Source organism: Sinohyriopsis cumingii, chromosome 10, assembly GCF_028554795.1.
Source record: "Sinohyriopsis cumingii isolate HCF-2022 chromosome 10, ASM2855479v2, whole genome shotgun sequence".
Classification (NCBI taxonomy): domain Eukaryota; kingdom Metazoa; phylum Mollusca; class Bivalvia; order Unionida; family Unionidae; genus Sinohyriopsis; species Sinohyriopsis cumingii.
The window spans coordinates 74892493-74915910 of NC_142970.1; the positions used below are offsets into that span (position 1 = coordinate 74892493).

Genomic DNA, 23418 nt, shown 5'->3' on the forward strand with positions numbered 1-23418 from the left:
CATAGGTTGGTGGTCCTTTCCAGGGTTCTTCCTCTGCCAGATATACTAACACTATATGTAGCCTATCCTGTGCTGAAAAATGGTATTAAACCCATAAAACAAGTCTATAGACAAGCAAACCAGGGTCTTCACACAAGTGGATCTGGGTCTAAATACACCAACAGATCAGGGTGTGTATATCTGCAGAACAGGGTGTATATACCAGTAAATCTGGGCTTATAACCATCAGATTGGAGTCCCTACGAATACAGATCAGGGTCTATACACCTGACTGATGAAGGTCTTTATCAGGGTACATACAACAAACGATCTCGGCCTATATCAAGGTACATACACTAGTAGATCATAGTTATACACAAACTGATATGGGTCTATATCAGGGTACATACACCAGTATATCATGGCTATACACCAGCAGATAAGGGCCTATATCAGGGTACATACACCAGTAGATCATGGCTGTACACCAGCAGATAAGGGTCTATATCAGGGTACATACACCAGTAGATCATGGGATACACTAGCATATAGAGGTTCTACCAGTACATCAGGATAAATACACCAGTTGATCATGGCTATACACCAGCAGATATGGGTCTATATCAAGGTACATACACTAGTAGAGCATGGCTATACACAAGCTGATAAGGGTCTATATCAGGGTACATACACCAGTATATCATTGCTATACACCAGCAGATAAGGGTCTATATCAGGGTACATACACCAGTATATCATGGCTATACACAAGATAAGGGTGTATGTCAGGGTACATACACCAGTATATCATTGCTATACACCAGCAGATAAGGGTCTATATCAGGGTACATACACCAGTATATCATGGCTATACACTAGCTGATAAGGGCCTATATCAGGGTACATACACCAGTATATCATGGCTATACACCAGCAGATAAGGGTCTATATCAGGGTACATACACCAGTATATCATGGCTATACACCAGCAGATAAGGGCCTATATCAGGGTAAAAACACCAATAGATCATGGGATACACTAGCAGATAGAGGTTCTACCAGTACATCAGGATAAATACACCAGTTGATCATGGCTATACACCAGCAGATAGGGGTCTGTATTAGGGTAAAAACACCAATAGATCATTGCTATACACCAGCAGATATGGGTATGTATTAGGGTACAAACACCAGTAGATCATGGCTAAACACCAGCAGAGTAAGGGTCTACACATAAATAGATCAGGGTCTGTATACCAGCAATGAGAGTCTACATGCCAATGGCTCAGGATCTGTAGAAAAAACACAGCAGATCTATTGATCAGCTGATAAAAGTCCATATCTGGGTGTATATGCCTGTTGATAAAGATCTAAACACCAGCTAATAAGGGTCTTGATTAGGGTCTATACACCAATACATCAAAATCAATATGCCAGCAGATTAGGATCTGTATGCACCAGCAGATCAGGGTCTATACACCCAAAAACAGACATATTCATCAGCTCATACAACTCTTTATCAGGGTCAATACACCTGTAGATGAAGACCTACACACCAACTAATAAGGGTCTAGATTTGAGTCCATTCACCAGCACATCAGAATCTAGGTACCATCAAGTCAATGTCTATACAAACCAGCAGATAGGGATCTATATTAGTGTCTGGACACCAACAGATTAGGGTCTATACTGTTCTGCTGAAATAACAAGTAGAATACACTTTGTGCATCTTGATCTGTCAGCCGATTATGAGACAGATGATTTAAATTGCTGACATCTGTAGTTAGTTGTAAATTATACACCAACAAGTACTGCAGAAGTTTTGACAAATTACAATACATTCTCATACTTCCATGAGGCCTGTACTTCTGTGTCACAGAAGATATTTATATCTACTAAAAACATCAATGTTATTAATCTATTTTTTGGTGCCTCCATTGTTTAGTGGTTAAGGTGTTGTATTTATGACCAAATGGGGCCTGTGTTTGATTCCTACCATACAATCAACCCAGACTAGCGAGCATTAAGTGTCCTTGGGCAGGGCATTTAATTCTTCTTGTCTGAGTTCTATCTAATCTTCAAAGTCTTGCTGTGTTGCAAAATGCCAAAATAAAAACAACCATATCCAAATATTTTTTAAATAATAATAATAAAATGATAATAATAATAATAATAATAATAATAATAATAATAATAGTAGTAGTAATAAAGTTTTTATTTTCAGAGGGTAACTAATTAGTTTACAAAATTAATATCCCATAAGACCCTCTGCTATATAAAACTATTTTGAAGTAAATGTAGAAAGATGCATTGAAGCATATTTATCTATAATTTCATTTAAGGAAAAGTTAAAGGAGTGGGAAAGCAAAAGATAACTGTATGATACTGAGAGTAGAACAGAAAAGGATTGGAAACAGTAGTAATGATTTGTCAAGGTTTGATTCTCAATGTAAGGAATAAATCTGAAGACAGAGCTGCAGCCATACAGAGGATAAACTCAGCTGCGCTTCACTTTCTCTAAGCTGTAGAAGTAAACAAACCTCTAAACAGACCCCTAACTGGTCAGTTATGTAATGGGTTTGTTTTGATAACCAGACCCTCTTACCTGTGCAAGTACAACCATCCAGTTTCAAAATCTTGTCCATAGATAAAATTGGTTGCAGAGAATATTTGATAATTTGCTGTAATCAATATCATGATGTCTAAGACAGGTGAAACCAAATTGATTTTTTCATGCTGTTAATCCCATTCATCTTGTCCTGGTACTAGTTAAACCAGCATTTCCACAGATGACCCTCATCTGCCAGTACATTACACAAAAGCTGAGCATTGACTATGTTCCATTATTACCAATATTTCAAATATGCTTCAGACAATTTATAATAAATTATTTCAGACTTGTTTATTCTACCCACATCAATATTAGCTTAATATGGATTTTAGTCCAACTGCAAATTGCAAGGACCCAAATCTGCCACTGCATAAGGCACAGGCAGATCTGGATCTATGTAGTTTCTCAGGAGTGATCAGTAGAACAAACAGACAGACCCTGATTTGCCAGCACTCTCTGTGATGGCAGATCAGGGTCTATCTTGTTTGTAGTTGAGCTCAACTTTTAAGCAAATATATACGATACTGTATTTACCCCAAGGTGAAACAGTGTTCGAAGAATAAATCTTGTCATTTACTTTAAATGTACATGATGAACAAATAATAATTTACATATCTGCAGATCCATATGTGATAAAATGATACAACTTTGTGATTGAGGGATTGACTGACTGATTGACGGATTGATTGATTGATTGATAGTTTTATGGCACAGTTACAGGAAAGGTTATATAGCTGAGATATTGAGAGTAAAGAGACACATTGCAGCACCTAACCCAAGCTGATCTGGGCAGTATTAAAACATGTGACTTTTGGTTTGTGATTCCAGTGCACTAACCAGTCCGAGTCACTCCAGCTCCTCTAGGACAATATATACAGGTCTGTACTGCTTGTTGTTACCTCAGTATGACACATCAGTATGTGTGGTTGATATTTACAATGAAAGAATGCTGTTAGATTCATAAGTGTACAAAATACAGCCTGATCTCTGCATCCATACTTTTGAAACCTCACAGTCCTTATTTCCATTGAAACCTTATACTGCCTAATCTCCACGTCCATTCATTAGAAACCTTATACTATCTACATCCATCCAGCCATCCAGTCTTTACACCACTTAATCTCTGCATCCATTAATTGAAACCCTACACTGCTGATCTCCACATCAATTCATTTGAAACCTCAGTGCCTAATCCCCACATCCTTTCATTTGAAACCTTACACTGTCTAATCTCTGCATCCATTCATCTGAAACCCTACATTGCCTAATCCCCACATCCTTTCATTTGAAACCTCACACTGTCTAATCTCTGCATCCATTCATCTGAAACCATACACTGCCTAATTTCCACATCGATTCATTTGAAAACTCATACCGCCCAATCTCTGCATTCATTCATCTAAAACCCTACAATGCCTAATCTCCACATCCATTCATTTGAAACCTCACACTGGCTAATCTCCACGTCCTTTCATTTGAAATGTTACACTGCCTAATCTCCACATCCTTTCATTTGAAACCTCATACTGACCGATCTCCACATCCATTCATTTGAAACCTCACACTGGCTAATCTCCACATCCATTCATTTGAAACCTCACACTGGCTAATCTCCACATCCATTCATTTGAAACCTAATACACATTAAAATTGCACTAGATGATAGAGATGAAATGGAACTCCTTGCATCTGCATGATTACTGGGTCACTAGTTTAAGCATATGTGAAAGCTATGATTCTACAACAACATGGAAAATCAATTATGATTCAATCTGTCACAGGAAATGTGTGCCTGATTACCATAAGCAACCCATGTTCTCTACAACCACTGTAAAACCCTGTCACTTATTTAGCACTTCAATGATCAGCCTAAGGACCCTGCCCTTGAAATTAATCTGTGCAAAAGTTGTATGGGATGGCCTTATACTCAGGACATAACTGTCTTAAATACAAATTGGCCAAACCTATGTATAAAAGCTGGTGACAGTCTTATCTTTGGATATTTATGGGTAATCTGCATGGAATTAAACTGACCAATCACAAGAACTGAGAGAACCAATCCCACTCATAACATAACATTTTCTGTAAAATCAATTTGTTTCTTTTGAAAACATCCCCACTTTTTAGAGACTTAATTGAGAGTGAAAATTTCATGCAAATCAAATGAAAAATGAAGAAGTATTATGTAACTGAATTTTTACTCTGTGTATAGTTAAATCTATAATACTGGCTCATTTGTGTCCATTTGTGCTGACATGACAAAAATAGGTCAGAAAATAGTACTTACATATATAAAACTTTGCAAGTAATCCTTTGGCTCTTATCACAGCTTATAATTACTTAGGAATGAAATCACAAAATCCTATGGAGTAAGGTTGATCGAAAGACCCAAAGCCAACAACAACATGTCAGAGATCTGTAGTCCAAAATATAGTTTTATGTAGTCTTTCTGCAACAGTTTTGCCATATATCCTCAAAAAGACCCAGGTCTGAGGTCTGTGCTTTTGACTTTCGGTCTCTGGGTACCAACTGGTTTCTCCTTTTCCACTTTTCCCTTTTCATGAAATTCTCTTTCAATACTTCTCAATTGCTGAACATGACATTCCATTAATTTCATATATTTTTCTAGTCCACAAAATCTTTCATGGCTAAATGTTTTATTTTCTGCTTGAGACACCATGTCATGTTTACATCACCAGAGAGGTCTAAAAATAACACTCATTATCAGTTCACAGTTTCATACTGAAGATGATACACTTATTTATGCACCCTAATGAAATGGAGTTTACAGAATAATTCTTCTCTGCACAATGACCATCTAAATCCCTATTTCACTAAATGATGAAGACTTTTTTTACTCTCGTGGGTACTCACTTTTGACCAGCGAATACAGATTTCAAACCATTAGTGTGTGATGCATCCTCTCACTTCGGGCAAGACAATTAAAGCTTAAATGCATGATCATGTAATGCTTCTCTTATTGACTGGGATAGCAGTCTTGGGATTTGTCAATAACACAGCTATAGTAAAGATAACTTTTCACCAATGATAAGACCATGACTGATATTAGGCACATCCCCAACTTGTACAAAATTCTGGAAGATTTTTATTCTATAAAAAAAACTTCACATAATTTGAAAAATTTTGCCAAAGATTTATTTACAAAACTGCATTTACTTATTAAAAAACTCTATCACCTACCTTAAAAAATATGAGGGCTTCAAACTGAATGATAGCAAGCTAGAATTTTGCTAGTTACAATTCTGAAATTGCCATATGAAAAAAATTAAAACACAGTTGCTTGTTAGAGATATTTTGGACAAAAATAACTGAACATGATACATGCTAGTGGACACTGAAAAGGGTCAAATTTCATCAAATTAAAAATATAATTACAACTATCACAGTACTGCTAATACTGGGACAAAGTGATCCTTGAGACCTAGTAATTTTCAAAATGTCATTAAAAAGTTTTTATCTGAAATAAGCATACTTAATAAAAAATGACAATGGAGGCAACATGTTACTTGTCATGCAAGAAACACTGCCTATATAACAATCTCTCATTTCAATATTAGAAAACACAATCAACTGCAGCAGGTGCACAGAAACACTTTACGTATCACTTACTTAGCATAGGGTTTGAACTGATACATACAAGGAGAGCAAATTTTTACATATATACAAACAACACTAATGACACAGTACAGTAAATTGTCTCAAGTCACCCTACCTTTTCTACCATTTACACTTTAATCAAACTGTAATTGTTTATCAATAAAGAATTCAACTGACAGGAGCAGTAGATATAGTTTGCCAATAAACTACAACTGATGTTATCATTATATGTTAATAGATTACTTGATATTTAAAGATCTGATTGACAAATTAAGTGGGGACTTCAAATTCATAAGCTAACAAGACCATGCTATGAGATTAGACTGATGGGTTAAATGGGGTCAAGTTTTACTTCATATTTTACCAGGAATTGGCATCTTAGCTGCCTGCCCTCTGAAATTTGGAAAACGTCAAATGGATTTGTAATGTTATCTGACTTTCAAAAACATGATAACAATTGGGATTAAACTCCTAAGTTTGTCTACCCCACCCCATATATGAAAATTGTGTTAAAAATGCAAAGAGGATGTAGAGCTTATCAACATGCATCCACTCATTAAGCTTTATTATTTTAGGCAGGAAAGTTTACACATAATATGCCCAAAACTTGCGTCAACATGAGCTATCTAAAAAACTTAATCAAAGACTGAGTACAAGACGTGGTCATAACAGAGAAGCATATCATCAACATAATTTCATGCTTCCTGCATGAACACTACCCGTGAAATGAAGATAAACAAAATCTAACCTATGTCAGTAAAGTGTAAACTGCGGGCCATAGTGACCTACATTTGAAATGAAAAAGTGGTGCTCATCAAGAGATACATTGCATTGAAACAAGAAAGGATACTATGTGCTCAGCATGCCAAACATTAATGTGGTCATCACATAAATGTAAATGCTTCAAATAAGCCAGTAAATTGTGAAATAATGGTAACAGTGACCTTTTATGGTTAGGTCAAGGACTAAGAGAAATACATGCAATCATCTAGTTTAATGACACATCTTTTCATCAAGTTTCACGACTCCAGGTACTGTAAGTAATATACAACAGATAAGAGCCAACTGACCATGAACTATATGCAAAAACTTAAGCCAGTGGACTGTTACATGTAGGTCACAATAACCTTTCATTGTGGCAAAGGTGTAACATTAATAGAGATTCATCCCACACCATATTATGATTCAGTCATAAATAGCACTTGAGATTGAACCAAAATCAGTGAAGAATGACAGGGTACCAAAAACTTATTTAGTTATAAGCTAAGTACACAAACTTAACAAAAGTCAGTAAAATGTATGGTCAATGATATTCCTAAACTGAGGTATGGGTGCCACATTAATAGAGAGAGACTTAAAATCATATAATTTGATGACCCTAGCAAGAATAGAGCTTGATAAATATACTCAAAACACAAAATTTAACTGCAGTGAAGCATGATATACATGTATAGGTGAGTAATATTTTTGTGATGAGGGTGTATTAAAAATCATCAGGATCCACTCCATCGCTAAGTTTCATGAATCCAGGTACAATGTATACTGTGTGCAAAAAAAGTGACCTAACCAGTTTTGTAAAATTCAGCAAATTATTTCCCTAAGTGAAAATTTAAAAGGAACTTACAATAATGTGAATTAAATCACAAATGATCCCAAAAGTTATATCACAAGTCCAAAGGATTAGTGTCATAATGAATTCCAGTGGCATTACTAATGAATTCCAGTCTTAAATGGGCTGATGTACCAATAGTCTTGCATTTGCCAATGTATCAGTAATATCGATGTATCACGATGATATAATCAAGAATGTCTTTGAATGAATTCACAACAATCCCAAAATGTCAATGATCATTTTGTAATTCCAAGGAATAAAATTAAGCAAATGATTCCTCTCAAATTATATCTGAACACAAGAGCAAATTCTTCTACAGATTGACATTAAAAGAGGAATGAATAATCTTGTTGATCTGAACCATATATATATATATATATATATATATATATATATATATATATATATATATATATATAACCACTATGACACACTAACATTTTCTGAAAAAACTCAATCCTCTTAATGGTCTTCGGATCAAACCCAAGTAAAGATATATTTATAACTTACAAGACAAAAATCAGGTATTCACTAAAACTTGTTAACTCATGGACAAAGGTCAAGCACACAAAAGAAACTAAATATGCATAACAGCACTAAAATGTAAAACTAATGTGCATGGATGCACCAAGTTAACCCCTCCCAGGAAGTACATGTATGTACCATGAAGCCGACTCCAAACTGCTGCCTAGGACCTATGCAGAAAGAATGGCTGAGCTTCAGTAAGGGTGTGGATATTGTTATGTATACTTAATTGAAATTGTGTACCTAACTTTTGTCATGTTGAGAGTTGTGCATACCTGATTTTGGTCATGTTATTTTACGATATTTACTAAAATTTGAGTTAAAGGCCTGACCATGTTTTTGAGCTTAGAATGTTCTCAAAGTGAACATGTTGAGAATTTGATGGAAATTTACATTGGAAATTACTCACATTGAGAGAAACTAAGGGTATTCTGTTGCATCATAGGTCAGGTGACATTTTAAATAACTGAAGATGTAGATGTTTTATAAACAGTCTTCATTTGTGTTGTAAGATCAGTCTGTGGAATCATTTTCAGTTGTGTTCAGATATGATTTGAGAGGAATCATTTATTTAAATTACTGACTGGAAATATAAAATGTTCATTGACATTTTGGATTAAAACAGTACTTTGGAATTATTGAGAACTCAGTCAAAAACATACTGGACTGTATCAATGTGGTACATCAATACATTCAAGACTATTGGCACATCAACACAATTTCATTTTGTATTCTAGGGAAATAAAATTATTATTTTTGGGGATTTCATTCATGATACTGTAAGTGTCTTTTGAAATTTCATTTTGTTTTATAGGGAATTGTTAATTGAATTTTGCTCAAATTTTCACTTTCTTCTGTTACTCAGATGCAGACCTAGAGTTGTAACTATATGTATAATCTTTTATCTGTACGGACTGGATAGTGGAGGTGAATTACAAATAATGATACATGTGTTATGAATCAGGAAATATCAAAGCAGAGCCTTTTGTAATTTTCCTGTATTATCCAATTTCATGCTACAATAAAGTTCCTATCAAGATTTCACTGACAAAGAAGTATTATGTGCTGATTATTCTCTTTAACAAAGGAACAATTATTTACTGAGACTTACAGGTTTCATATAATGATTCCATTTGTATTTGATCATGTATATTTTTTCATAAAACAAATCTGTATCAAATATAACAAAAGAAATACTGGAAACTGGAAATATTGGTTTAAAAGTAATGCAATAAAAATTTCATATTTACTTAACAGGACAGTAAAATTAGTGAAAATTCAGTTTATATGATATACAAAACATGTCACATGAAAAATCTTTTTTTTAGTGCCAAATCCTGCTATGGTAATGTTTTGAAAAATAAGATTTTCAGTTATATTACTAGAGAGAGAAAAAGAGAGAGTGAGAGCTTTCATGACATCACCATTCATTTATGTAACCTGTATGAACAATAAACGAAAGTGCTTAATTCTCAAGGAACACTATTACCTTGGGGGGGGGGGCGCCTGAGTGGCCTAGTGGTCTAAAGCGCTCACCGTTCCGGATCACTGCCATCTCACCTCTGTCTGTGTGGGTTCGAGTCCAATGCTCGGCTAGTGTGGGTATGTGGGAAAGCCTGCCAGTAGCTTCTTGTGCGTCGGTGGTTCTTCCCTGGGTTTTCCAGGGTTCTTCCTCCACCACTTATACTGGCTGCCATGTATGGCCTACCTTGTGCTGAAAAATGGTGTTAATCCCTAGAACAACAACAACAACAACAACAATTACCTTGGGGTAGTTTATACAGCTGATTGTCACAAAGGTGATTAGGAGATAAGACAGTCAGATATAAACAAACACCCTTTTACATATTACATAACTTACTGTGTTAAGACTCATTTGAAGTTAGGCAAATTCAAAATCAGTGGCAATGTCTATTTGAAGTTGGACTTCACTCCATATATTGTTGGAGCAGTTGAAATAATGTGGAGGTGTGATTCATTTTTTAAGTCAAAATGTGTGTGTGTTTGTGTGTGTGTGTGATTTGAAATTATAACGTAGCCTTAACAATTTTTAAATAATATTGCTACGATGTCTGCAGTGTGGCATGAGATTTTGTTTCAACCAGGATAATTTTCTCTTAATTCTAACTCAAGAATTTTTTTCCTAACTAATACATTGAATTTATTTTTCCACTTTTCCAACAAACCACAACAATATTATTATTCAAGCTTATTTGGGCCTGAACATTTTTTTTCCATAGCAATTACTAACCCAGGCCCCAGAAAATTAAATAGTTGGTCCATAACTCCACTCAGCATCGGAACAATGTGTAAATGCTGAGCTCAATCCCAAAATAAGTATGGCATTGCATTTATGAAATTCCCTTTCAGCAATGCAGATGTAGAATAATTAATCATTAACTATGCTGAGAAAAATTCAATATCTTAAGGGATGTTTAAACAACAGAATAATCCAGTCTCTATTAATGCAAAGATAAATTCTTATGTTCTTGATTTGTGCTTTCTTCACTCCCAACCCTTGCAAAAATTGACAGCAGCAAAGAGTACATTTAGTTTAGACTTTATTGCACTGTCCAATGAACTTAAAACAGAAATGTGTTGTATTTTTTTAATTTAATGTAAGTGTGGTTGTGATTATGCATGTGCATAGTGTTGTAGTGATGATAATAACAACAATGCTAAGTCAAGTAACTACTGCCTGTTTGAAAGTATTATTATTTAAATGCTTTAAAAAAAAAAATGTTTATTTTCTTTCATTCAAATTTGAATTTCCAGTTACATCCAGTTTCCAGGTACATCTTCGGTCAAGTGCACTGTCCTCCTCCCACTTACGACATCAAAACACATTCTGAGTCTCAAATTCCTCCAAACAGCATGAGGGAGGTTGGTAGGTATTTTGATAAATTTGTAAAGATTCTAAGAATCATTACCTACCCTTAATCATTAGATCTGTGAAAGGCATCTGATCATCTTGTGACATCCGTCTTTGTTCGCTAGCATAGGCTAAACTCAATTTGCGCTTTCTACATGCTATATCAGTGGACCTGTCTGTGCTGGAAATACTCGATTTCCGCTTTCTGAACTCAGGTTTGGCAGACACATCAGTAACAGCAAAACTCAATTTGCGCTCACTAAATTCACTAAGCTTGGGTTTGGTGGACATATCTTTAAGCTTGTTGCCTTCTGATTTTCCTGGTTATTGAAAATATGTTAACATATAAAGTTAATATAAAACTGGGTTAGTAATATGCATGATGTAGTTAGACCAGGTTAGTAAAAAGCATACTATAGTTAGAGACTGGGTTAGTACTATTTTCAATACAGACTGGGTTAGTAATAAGCATATTGTAGCCAGAGATTAGCAATAAAAATACTTTAAGTAGACTGAGATTGTATTAGCAATAAGCACAATGCAGTTAGAAATTAGGTTTGCAATAAGCATACTGTAATTAGAGATTGGATTAGCAATAGGCATACTAAAGTTAGAGAGTAAGTTAGCAAAAAACAAAGTGCAATTAGAGATTGGATTAGCAATATTAGCATACTGTATTCAGAGATTAGGTTAGCAATAAACAAAGTGTAATCAGAGATTGGATTAGCAATAAGCAAACTGTAATTAGACAGATTTGGCTAGCATTAAGCATACTGTAATTATAGATCAGCAATAAGCATACTGTAATTAGAGATTTGGTTAGCAAAAAACACTGCAATTGAACAGGGATTTGATTAGCAAGAAACATATTGTAGTAAGATAGAGATTGGTTTAGTACATGGTTATTGTTACTCTAGAGTTTTTTCACTGACTTTTCATGGAGTTTTCAGGACTTCCAAATGCTTTTAAGGAATTGTCAGGACTTCCAAATGATTTCAATGAATATTTGGTCTTACAGAAACAGAACCTTCTCCAATACTACTTGTTAACTACCAGTGGTGTGTGTTATTGGATCCTACTAATTTTAAAGCAGCTTACTTATTGTGTGTACTAGTAGAATGCATGCAATGGTCTAGAAATAAAATAAATTATGAACCCCCTCAACCCAGACTCCAGCTGTAATTCTGGGAGCCCATATCAACAGAAAAAAAAAATAAATGGGAATTTGGAACCCAAGTGAATCCCCATCCATCAAATTATGCACCCCCTCAACCCTGACTCCAGCAGAATGTAATTCTGGGAGCCCATATCAACAGAAAAAAATAAATAAATGGGAATTTGGAACCCAACTGGATCCCCATCCATACCCCCTGCAGTCGCAGGGGTTGCATGGGCAGTTGCTATGCAACTGAATATATGGCCTCTTCCTCCTCCTCCCCTCACAGCCATCCCATATATATTCCCTGAAGTGTCCCTTCTATACTTTCTTTAATATACATCAAATAGGCAACAAGACTTGTAAAATAAAATTTAGAAATCGTTGCACAATGACTTTCTTTTAATTTGGAATGATGCACAAGAAAATCTGGACCAACAGGATAGTCAGTAACTGAGTAAACTTAAAAATATATGTCTAACTCTGTCACGGAAAAAATGGCATGTTTGGAAATACACATCACATGATGCAAATTATTTCGAACAATGGACCTTATCAACCAGGAAAAGTATAAGCTGTCTGGTCAGCTCTTGGATTTCTATCACAGATTCTCTCTGACATTGGTATCTCTTCAGAGGATTTAATTAAGATACCTAATCTTGCTAAGGGTTTATTTGCAAAAGGAAGCTTCTTCACAAAAGAAATTTCTAGTTGACAGCAGCTCTATTTCTGCTGTATTGGTTTTAACTAATTTTTATGAAGTGTATATTAAGCAGAGTATAAAAATACATGATCAGTAAAATGAAGCAAACAATTTTATGAATATTCTAAAATAATCTATGTGTAAATATGATATGCCAAAAATGAATTCTTAATACCTGCATGCAAGTAATTGTAGAAAACAAATGGTGAAAAAGAACGGGAAAAAATTATTTAAAAAGTACTGCCCAAATTACAAAAAAAAAACAAGCATTACTGGTATACTAGTACACACAAGAAGTAATGAAATGTATGGAGTTAAACATCATGCACATTTGAAATGGAGTTCAATGGATACAAATGATTCAAATACATCTGCCATTTTAAAAATTAAAAATACAGGAATTTATTGGACTTTTATTTATTTAAAGGAATTCATTGAAACCTGACATCCTGAGATATTTAAAAAAAACTGCATAAACCACCTAGTAATATGCATACTATAGCTCGATATAGAATAAACTAAGTTAGTAATATGCATACTGTTGTTAGATATAGAACAGACTGGGTTAGCAATAGAATACTATATCAGATAAAGACTGGATTAGCAATATGCATACTGTAATTAAACACAGAATAGACTGGGTTAGCAATATGCATTCTATGGAATGATATAGAACAGACTGGACTAGTAATATGCATACTGTAGTTAGAAAGTGGGTTAGCAATATGCATCATGTAGTTGGAGAGTGGGTTAACAATATGCATACTGCAGTTAGAGAGTGGGTTAGCAATATGCATACTGCAGTTAGAGAGTGGATTAGTAATATGCATGCTATAGTTAGAGAGTAAGTTAACAATATACATACAGCAGTCAGAGTGGGTTAGCAATATGCATACTATAGTTAGAAATTGGTTAGCAATATGCATACTTGACTTAGAGAAAGGGTTAGCACTAAAGATTAGGCTATAATTAAGCATATTAAGATATAACCAGTAATCAGATTGTATGAATTAGATGACAAGTATTTTACCTGCAAACAACTGCTAACCAAAAATATGGTAATCATGACATGCATATACCCATGGTGACAATTTCTCACAAGGAATCCTCTATGTCACTCAGTCTAATGATGCACATTTTATGCACACTTTGTGACCCACTCATTCTTAATAATGATTACCTACCCAAACTTGTTACATCTGTCTGAGGCATGTCATTATATTGTGACATCCTTCTATGTTCGCTAGTGCTGGTAAAACTTGATTTGTGCTTTCGAAACTCAGGACTGGTGGACATGTCAACATTGGCAAAACTTGACTTGTGTATTATAATCTCAGGTCTGGTGGAAACGTCAGCATTGGGATAACTTGATTTGTGCATTATTAACCCAGGTTTGGTGGACACGTCAGCAATGGGATAGGTTGATTTGTGCATTATTAACTCAGGTCTGGTGGACACGCCAGCAATGGCAAAACTTGACTTGTGCATTATAAACTCAGGTCTGGTGGATACGTCAGCATTGGAATAACTTGATTTGTGCATTATAAACTCAGATCTGGTGGACATGTCAGCAATGGCAAAACTTGATTTGTGCATTATAAACTCAGGATTGGAGTAGACATCAATATTGGCAAAACTCAGTTTGTGTTTGTTAAGCTCGGGTTTTGAAGACTTGTCTTTCAGCCTGTCGTGATCTGATCTTCCTGGTTGTTGAAAAGTTATTTTGTTTTAGTGTTAAGTTAGTACAATACTGGGTTAGCAATACCATACTTTAATTAGATGATGTTCTACAGATATTACATACCTCTCACAGTAATAGGTGTAAGGCAAAGTCGTCTGCATTTGAAACATGCACAACATGGAAAATATGTTGATAGACCTCTATGCTACTTTCATATACAATGCTGAAATTTCACTACATAACTGTTCATAATATAAGCAAACAGCTAAAATGGTATTTCTCATGTGCTCAAAAAATTAGTCTGAATTAGTCCAAAGTACACTAACTTTACCAGTTATTAAAATATTGAAAATGAATTTTGACAGCGGGGCATTACCAGCTTCTAAAATAATAATAATAATAATAATAATAATAATAATAAGAATGAGGACTTTGTATAGTGCCTAATCTTTAGAAGCTCTAAGCGCTTTACAACATTAGACAACACCTATAAGATAATTAAAAAAAACATATAATGATAGGATTACAAAAACAAACAACATGAAATTAGAAAACATTAAAAAAAACATGCTGAGAATATTTAAGGTAGGACACATTATTAGGTCTTTAAGTTTGTTCTTGCAGTCTAAATAAGTGAGTTTTGAGAGCTCTCTTGAATGTGATCACTGTGTCTTTGTGTCTAAGTTCAGTGGGCAATTCATCCCACATTGCTGGGCCCTGGTATACAAAAGAATGTTGTCCAGATTACTTCGTTTTCATAGTGGGAATAATGAATATATCATTGTCAGAAGAGGAGCGTAAGTATCTTGCTGGTGTGTACACACGGGTGAGGTCAGATAGGTATGCTGGACTGGAGTCTGTCAGTGAAACGTAGCACAGAGAACAAATTTTGTGTTTGATTCTGGATCGAATGGATAGCCAGTGTAGGGTACAGAGCAGCGTGGAGGTGTGCTCTGATCGTGGTACTCTAAGTATGATCCGAGCAGCTGTGTTTTGAACTTTTTGAAGTTTTTGGAGTAGATATTGAGATGAACCAGACTGAATTGAGTTACAATAGTCCAGTCTTGAAAGTACTAATGAACACACAAGTGTTTTAGTGGCATCAACTGAAAGATATTTGCGAACTGAGCTGATGCATCTCAGCTCAAGATATGCAGCCTTGCATATGTTCATGACATGTTGGTGCAATGTGAGAGTACTGTCGAGAGTAACACCTAGGTTTCATACTGATTGTGTGAATTTAATGTTGGCGTTGCTGATATTTATTGTTTGAGGTAAAGGATGTGAATAAGAAAGTCTTTGTGTTGTGATCAGAATGGCCTCAGTTTTATCATCATTCATTTGCAGCTTGTTACATGTCATCCATGATTTCACATCAGAAATGCACCTCTCTACACCTTGGATGGTAGCATCAACTTCAGTTGTGTGGCTAGATTTGTATATTTGGGTGTCATCAGCGTATAATTGGTGAGACACTGGATGATGATCTATGCCACTTGAGAGCGACTGAGTGTACAGAATGAAGAGAACAGGTCCAAGAACAGACCCCTGTGGAACACCACAACACAGATCAAATGGGCTGGAGTGTATTCCATTTGCAGATACAATCTGTGTCCTGTTGACCAAGTAGGACTTGAACCACAGTAAGGCTGTATCATGAATGCCAAATACATGCTGGAGACGGTGAAGTAATATATCATGGTCTATTGTGTCAAATGCTGCAGATAAATCAAGGAGGGTGAGGACTGTAATCTTTCCTCTATCCAGTGCAGAGAGAATGTCATTAACTACTTTCAGAAGAGTAGTTTCAGTACTGTGGCAAAGGCGATATGCAGATTGTACATTGCTAAAAAGACTGTTTGAATTTAGTGAGATACAAGCTAGAACAACCTTTTCTAAGATTTGTGATATGAATGGGAGATTAGAAACTGGGTGGTAGTTCTTTAAATCGTTATGGTCTAGTGTTGGTTTCTTCAGCAGAGGCTTTACAATGGCAGTTTTGAAAAAATGATGGGAATTCCCCAGATGAGAGAGAGGTATTAATAACATCAGTTAGTGAAGGCAATAATGGATCTAAGCACTCAAGCAGCAGTGATGTTGGAATTGGATTAAGTTCACATGACATTGGTGCACTCTTCATCAGGACTGTACGTACAAAATCCATAGAGACAAGTTCAAATGCTGCTAATGGTTGCTGCTCAAATTCTGTATTCCAACTGTATGGTGACGAGGAGTCAATTGAAATTGTGGTGTTAAGCTTATCTCTAATGGTTTGTACACTGTCACCAAAGAAATTAGCAAACATGTCCGGAAGGTCGACTAAAGAGAAGGCAGTTGGAAGTGGTGTAGATATGTTCCTTGACATTAGCTTGTTATTAATCTCGAAGAGCTCTTTGCAGCTGGAACTTTCCATGATCTTAGTAGTGTAGTGGGCCGATTTCACTGCATGGACTATATTTGTGACATTCTTCTTAGCGACTTCATAGATTTGCTTATGAATAGTGAGTCTGGAGCTTTACGGCAGTCTCTTTTAGCAGTGCAAAGCTGGTCCCTAACACTGCTATACCATGGAGAACACTTTTGAATTGATACTCTGCACTTGGTAGCTGGTGCATGTTTGTCAAGCAATGAACGCAGGCAGTTATCGAGTTGTTCTGTGGTAGCAGGTAAGCAAGTTGTTAGGTTAGCTTGGATGTCGTGAATTAGTTTGGTTCTATCTATCATAAGGAGTTTCTCTTAGTAGCAGATAAAGGTGGAGGGTTAGAGACTGATACGTCAAGATGGCATATAATGCAGAGGTGATCCGATGTAAGGTCATGGGATACCAGGGAGGACCGTAGAATGTTATCATCAGGTCTATGAAGAATCCAGTCTAAAATGTGACCATGTTTATGGGTGGGTTGGTTAACTGACTGTTTGAAGTTGAAAACATTAATGGAATCTATGAGTTTTGATGTATTTGGGTTTACGGGACAGTCAAAGTGAAAGCTGAAATCTCCAAGAATAATCAGGTTGCCACCTATGAAATTTCCATAGTCCAGGAGATTCGGAAACTGCTCCAAAAAGAGAGAGTCAGCCAGCTTGTTTTTTCTACTAGGAGGAGGGCGGTAAAGGCAGAAAAAAAAAATGGACTGACCTTTGCTCCAGTGTGAGTGTGGTTTGGACTAGTTCAAACGATGTGTGGTTGAAAATGAATGTTGTCATGTGGTTAAGATGTTTAAAAGTACAATGAGTAAATTAAAAATATAAAAAGTTCAAAAAAGAGCTATGGGCTTGTCTTATTAACATTGAAGCCCACAAAGTGAAAATGACCAAGCAGACCTAGCAGTTTTTGATAGGGGCAGATCTAAGATAAGGCCAAGTTGTATATTCTATAACAAAAATTGTACCCATCAATCATACACCAAAATAAATGGAATTGGAAGTTCTTCTCTTATTATCTAAGACATATGATTTAAATTGCCAGGATAACAAGTGATGAAAACCTGACAAATTCTTTCATTTTTAAAGTTAAATCCTATGCAAAGTATTAAACTGTAGTGCACCACTTTAGTTAGAGACTGGGTTAGTAATAACCATACTGCAGTTACAGACTGGGTTGGTAATATGTATAATGTATTTAGAGATTGGGTTAGTAATAACCATACTGTAGTTGCAGACTGGGTTGGTAATAATGTATAATGTATTTAGAGATTGGGTTAGTAATAACCATACTGCAGTTACAGACTGGGTTGGTAATATGTATAATGTATTTAGAGATTGGGTTAGTAATAACCATACTGCAGTTACAGACAGGGTTCAACTTGGTAATATGTATAATGTATTTAGAGAATGGGTTAGTAATAACCATACTGCAGTAACAGACTGGGTTGGTAATATGTATAATGTATTTAGAGATTGGGTTAGTAATAACCATACTGCAGTAACAGACAGGGTTCAACTTGGTAATATGTATAATGTATTTAGAGAATGGGTTAGTAATAACCATACTGCAGTAACAGACTGGGTTGGTAATATGTATAATGTATTTAGAGATTGGGTTAGTAATAACCATACTGCAGTTACAGACAGGGTTCAACTTGGTAATATGTATAATGTATTTAGAGAATGGGTTAGTAATATGTAGTTAGAAATTTGATTTATATTGAGCCCCAAAAGTCTCTCCAAAACTGAAGCAGATATTGGTGCTCAAAGATCTAGAAAGTTTCAGACACCAATCTGGAATTAAGTTCACCTGGAACTCATTCTTCATATCCACAAGTATGAAAAGTTCATCGCCCTGTCTCTGATGACAGGAATATACCTTCACTTGTCTCCTGGGTCATCATCTTAATGACAGGCCTCCCCAATGTAGTATGTAACACATCTTTTAATGATAATTTATAAGTATTTTATGTTTTGCTCCTCAGTCATCAATGGTTTAAACAACAGACAGAAGAAAAAACAAATACACAGATAATAATAAATAATAATAATAATAATACTAGTACTATGTCCCTCTCCCACCTTTCTACAAACAGGCAGGACACAATACAACTGCTATTTTGAGTTCATTTTCTAAGTCATCAATTATCACCAGCTTGTCTTTTTAAAAGAAAATCCATCAATGATGAGACTGACGGGCCAAATCCTTAAAGTCTTTTATAATCTATTTGCTTTTTTAGCATAGAAACCCGAATGACTTACTCTTTGGCAGTAGACAATGTTCATTGTAGTTCAAAATATTTTAAATGCCTCATGACCACAAGTTCAAACGATTGCTTATCTTTGCATATAGTAGCACAACCTAATTGCATTATCTGTATATGATTTGGGTTAGCAAAAAAGGCAGACTTTACACACAATTTTTGCACAAGATTATTGAAGATTTTAGACATGTTGCCCTATTTTCAGCCAGGTACTCCTTGCACTTCTCAATAGGCAATGTAATTTTGATGAACACTTTAGACATTGCTTATTAATGGGCAATACCATTTTAATGAACAATGTAGGCATTGCTTCTCAACGGGCAATACCATTTTAATGAACACTGTAGGCATTGCTTCTCAATGGGCAATACCATTTTAATGAACACTGTATGCATTGCTTCTCAACGGGCAATACCATTTTAATGAACACTGTAGGCATTGCTTCTCAATGGACAATACCATTTTAATGAACACTGTAGGCATTGCTCTCAATGGACAATACCATTTAAATGAACACTGTAGGCATTGCTTCTCAACAGGCAATACCATTTTAATGAACACTGTAGGCATTGCTTCTCAACAGGCAATACCATTTTAATGAACACTGTAGGCATTGCTTTTCAACGGGCAATACCATTTTAATGAACACTGTAGGCATTGCTTTTCAATGGGCAATACCATTTTAATGAACACTGTAGGCATTGCTTTTCAATGGGCAATACCATTTTAATGAACACTGTATGCATTGCTTCTCAACAGGCAATACTATTTTAATGAACACTGTAGGCACTGCTTCTCAACGGGCAATACTATTTTAATGAACACTGTAGGCACTGCTTCTCAATGGGCAATACTATTTTAATGAACACTGTAGGCACTGCTTCTCAACGGGCAATACTATTTTAATGAACACTATAGGCATTGCTTTAAAAGCACATTACCATTTGTCAGCAGGTGACAATTCAGTCAATCAAAAGCATGTATGTGCACAATTAAGGATATAAAATAAGCAATGAGCATGTATGTATACTGCATGAAAACTAGAAGTGAACCTTTGTAACTAAACAAAGTTTTGAGTATTTGTCTGAACTCCTAAATAATAAATTATGATCCAAAATCTGCAAATTGTCCACTGTCCAAAAACTGATGCCCATCTGAAACACTGGTATACTGCCTTAATTTGGTTACAAATAGCAGAAAAAATCTGTTAAAGCTAAATATAAAGATCATGGAAAAAAAAAGGAAATACAAATATAAAAGTAATTAATTTACCCAAAAATGGTATTCAAACATGCAAATGACATCTACGATTTCATATCTGCCAGTCTTTGCAATTTCTGAGATCCAGTAGTTGACAATATGGAACAAGGTAGGTGGGTAATGCTGCACTGCTCAATCAATTACATGTATGAATAATGGTAAGGGAAAACTTTGACTAATGTGTCACTGACTTACCTCCCATTAACAAATCAGGTTCCTTCTTCAATTCCTCACTGCCTTGGCTGCCACTTTTTTCCCTTTGGCGTCGCTGATCATAGTATTTATACATGCCTGGGACTTTTGGATTAGTTCTGAAAGAAAGAAAATACAACTCAGATTTTCTACCTCTATCATATGTGTTTCTGGAGGGATATGATGTCCATCCTGTGCAATCCCATTTTGCAAATTCATGTCCTATTTGTCATGAATTTTGGTTTTGATTTTACATAGAAACCTTAGTATCCCACTGTCACCACTGAAAATGAGAGACACATCTTATCATTTGCTTATGCAGGCAAGACAACAAAACTGTCATCTAAGAGGGTCAGATTTTCAATGACCTACAAATAAATTCTTCAAATTATGTCTAAATATATAAATCTGACAAATGATGGGAGCAATGGTGGAGTTTCTTGCAGTCCAGTTAAGCCCATGGGAGATAAAGAGGATTAATGAAGCATATGATACCATATTTGACCTAAGGGCTATTTCATTAAAACATAAATGGTACCCAGGGTGAGCTGATTTTTAAAAATATATGCTAGGGTACTTGATTCACCGAGTTAATATTAAAATGATGAGAAAATAATAAATTGCATCTATGGGTGAGTACTCCACTTTAAAAGTGTCTTCCCTGGGTCCCATGTATGTTTTAATGGAACAACCCTAATAAACACCACTGTCTTTGTTAGTACCTCAATTCCTTTTTTTAACAAAATTGTCCACTCAGTTTGAAAAATTGTCATATTGAGATTTATTTTTAGTTTTGAAATTCTGGTGGAAAATATGTTTGATTTTTTTATTGATTTCTTTTACATTTTCCCTCTCTCATATTGTCAAGCAGTATGCTTTTGCTCATAGATATGAATTGCCCACTGAACTTAGACACAAAGACACAGTGATCACATTCAAGAGGTCTCTCAAAACTCACTTATTTCAACTGCAAGAACAAACTTAAAGACCTAATAATGTTTCCTAACTGAAATATTCTCAGCATGTTTTTTATTTTTTAATGTTTTTCTAATTTCATGGTGTTTGTTTTTGTAATAATATTATTATATGCTTTTTATCTTATAGGTGTTGTGTAATGTTGTAAAGCGGTTAGAGCTTCTAAAGATTAGGCACTATACAAAGTCCTCATTATTATTATAGATACATGTATATAGCATCTGAAGCAAATTCTGCTTGCATGCTGTAGCTGCAGGTGTCTTCTGCTAAGAAACAGATCTAGGCCATATGTAGAAAATGTTAATGTTGTGATGGACAGGTCCCCATTGTTAATATATGCCTTTCAACCTGTTCTGTTTTACTTTAATACTCTCTTTTTTGGTGCCCTGAGTGGCTGAGTGATCTAAAGCGCTCTCCGTTATGATCACTGCCATCTCACCTCTGTCTGCGTGGGTTCGAGTCTAGGATTCGGCCAATGTGGGTATGTGAGAAAGCTTGCCAGTAGCTGCTCGTGGGTCGGTGGTTCTTCCCGGGGTTTTCTCGGGTTCTTCCTCCACCATTAATACTGGCTGCCATGCATAGCCTATCGTGTGCTGAAAAATGGCGTCAAACCCCACAACAACAAAAACTCTGCTAAATCTGGCATGCATTACATGTCAAGTTTGAATCAAGGAAATACATTATATGGAATTGCAACTTATAATCTAGGTTCATTATCATTTCTTTGATTAAAATGACTAAGTAATAAATTGGTGGTTTTTTTTGACAACTGTAAACATTGTCATTAGATATTTTCTCATGAGCATGCTCAAGTTGCATACTGTTTTCTGTGACTTTCCATAATATTGTGTGTGTGTGATTTGGAATTTTAACATAGCTATGACAACTTGAGTTATATCACTATGATGTCAGCAGTGTGGCAGTTTATATAGTGATGTCTAGCATTGGAGCATCATGCCACTGACATGTGGCATCAAGCCCCACCCAGTCACATTATCTTGACACCAGACCAACCAATCCTAACACTAACCTCTTAATGATGAGCACAAAGCGAGGCAGTTGCTAGCGCCATTTTTGTAAGTCTTTGGTATGACTTCACTGGTCTCTTAAAATTGCAAATTTCAGGGTTTTCTTTTTTTATTTTTATAGTGCCCCTAGATCTGGGAATGAGCAACTGAGTAATGTTTGAAAGCTAAATTTTATATTTTGCATAAAAACAATATTTACGAAGTACTTAATACACCTTATTTGATCCATCTTTACAGGCAGAAAAAAAAAATTTCTCATTGTCCAAAAAAAATATTAAACAAGGAAATACTGTGAATTGTTGTTGTTGTTGTTATAGGGTTTAACGCCATTTTTCAGTACAAGATAGGCTATACATGGCGGCCAATATTAATGGTGGAGGAAGAACCGGGAAAACCCCGGAAAGAACCACCGACCCACGAGAAGCTACCGGCAAGCTTTCTCACTTATCCACATTTGCCGAGCCTTGGACTCGAACCCACGCAGACAGAGGTGAGATGGCAGTGATCCATGATGGACA

The 23418-nt window shown here is 35.5% G+C and overlaps 1 protein-coding gene across 1 annotated transcript in view; it reads right to left on the minus strand.

Moving 5' to 3' along the window:
* Positions 1-23418, minus strand: part of LOC149790401 (uncharacterized) — a 263333-nt gene that overhangs the window by 38768 nt on the left and 201147 nt on the right. The window contains exon 34 of the mRNA XM_089972455.1: positions 20901-21016. Within this exon, the coding sequence (XP_089828581.1) occupies positions 20901-21016 (116 nt within the window). The remainder of the gene's footprint in view (positions 1-20900; positions 21017-23418) is intronic.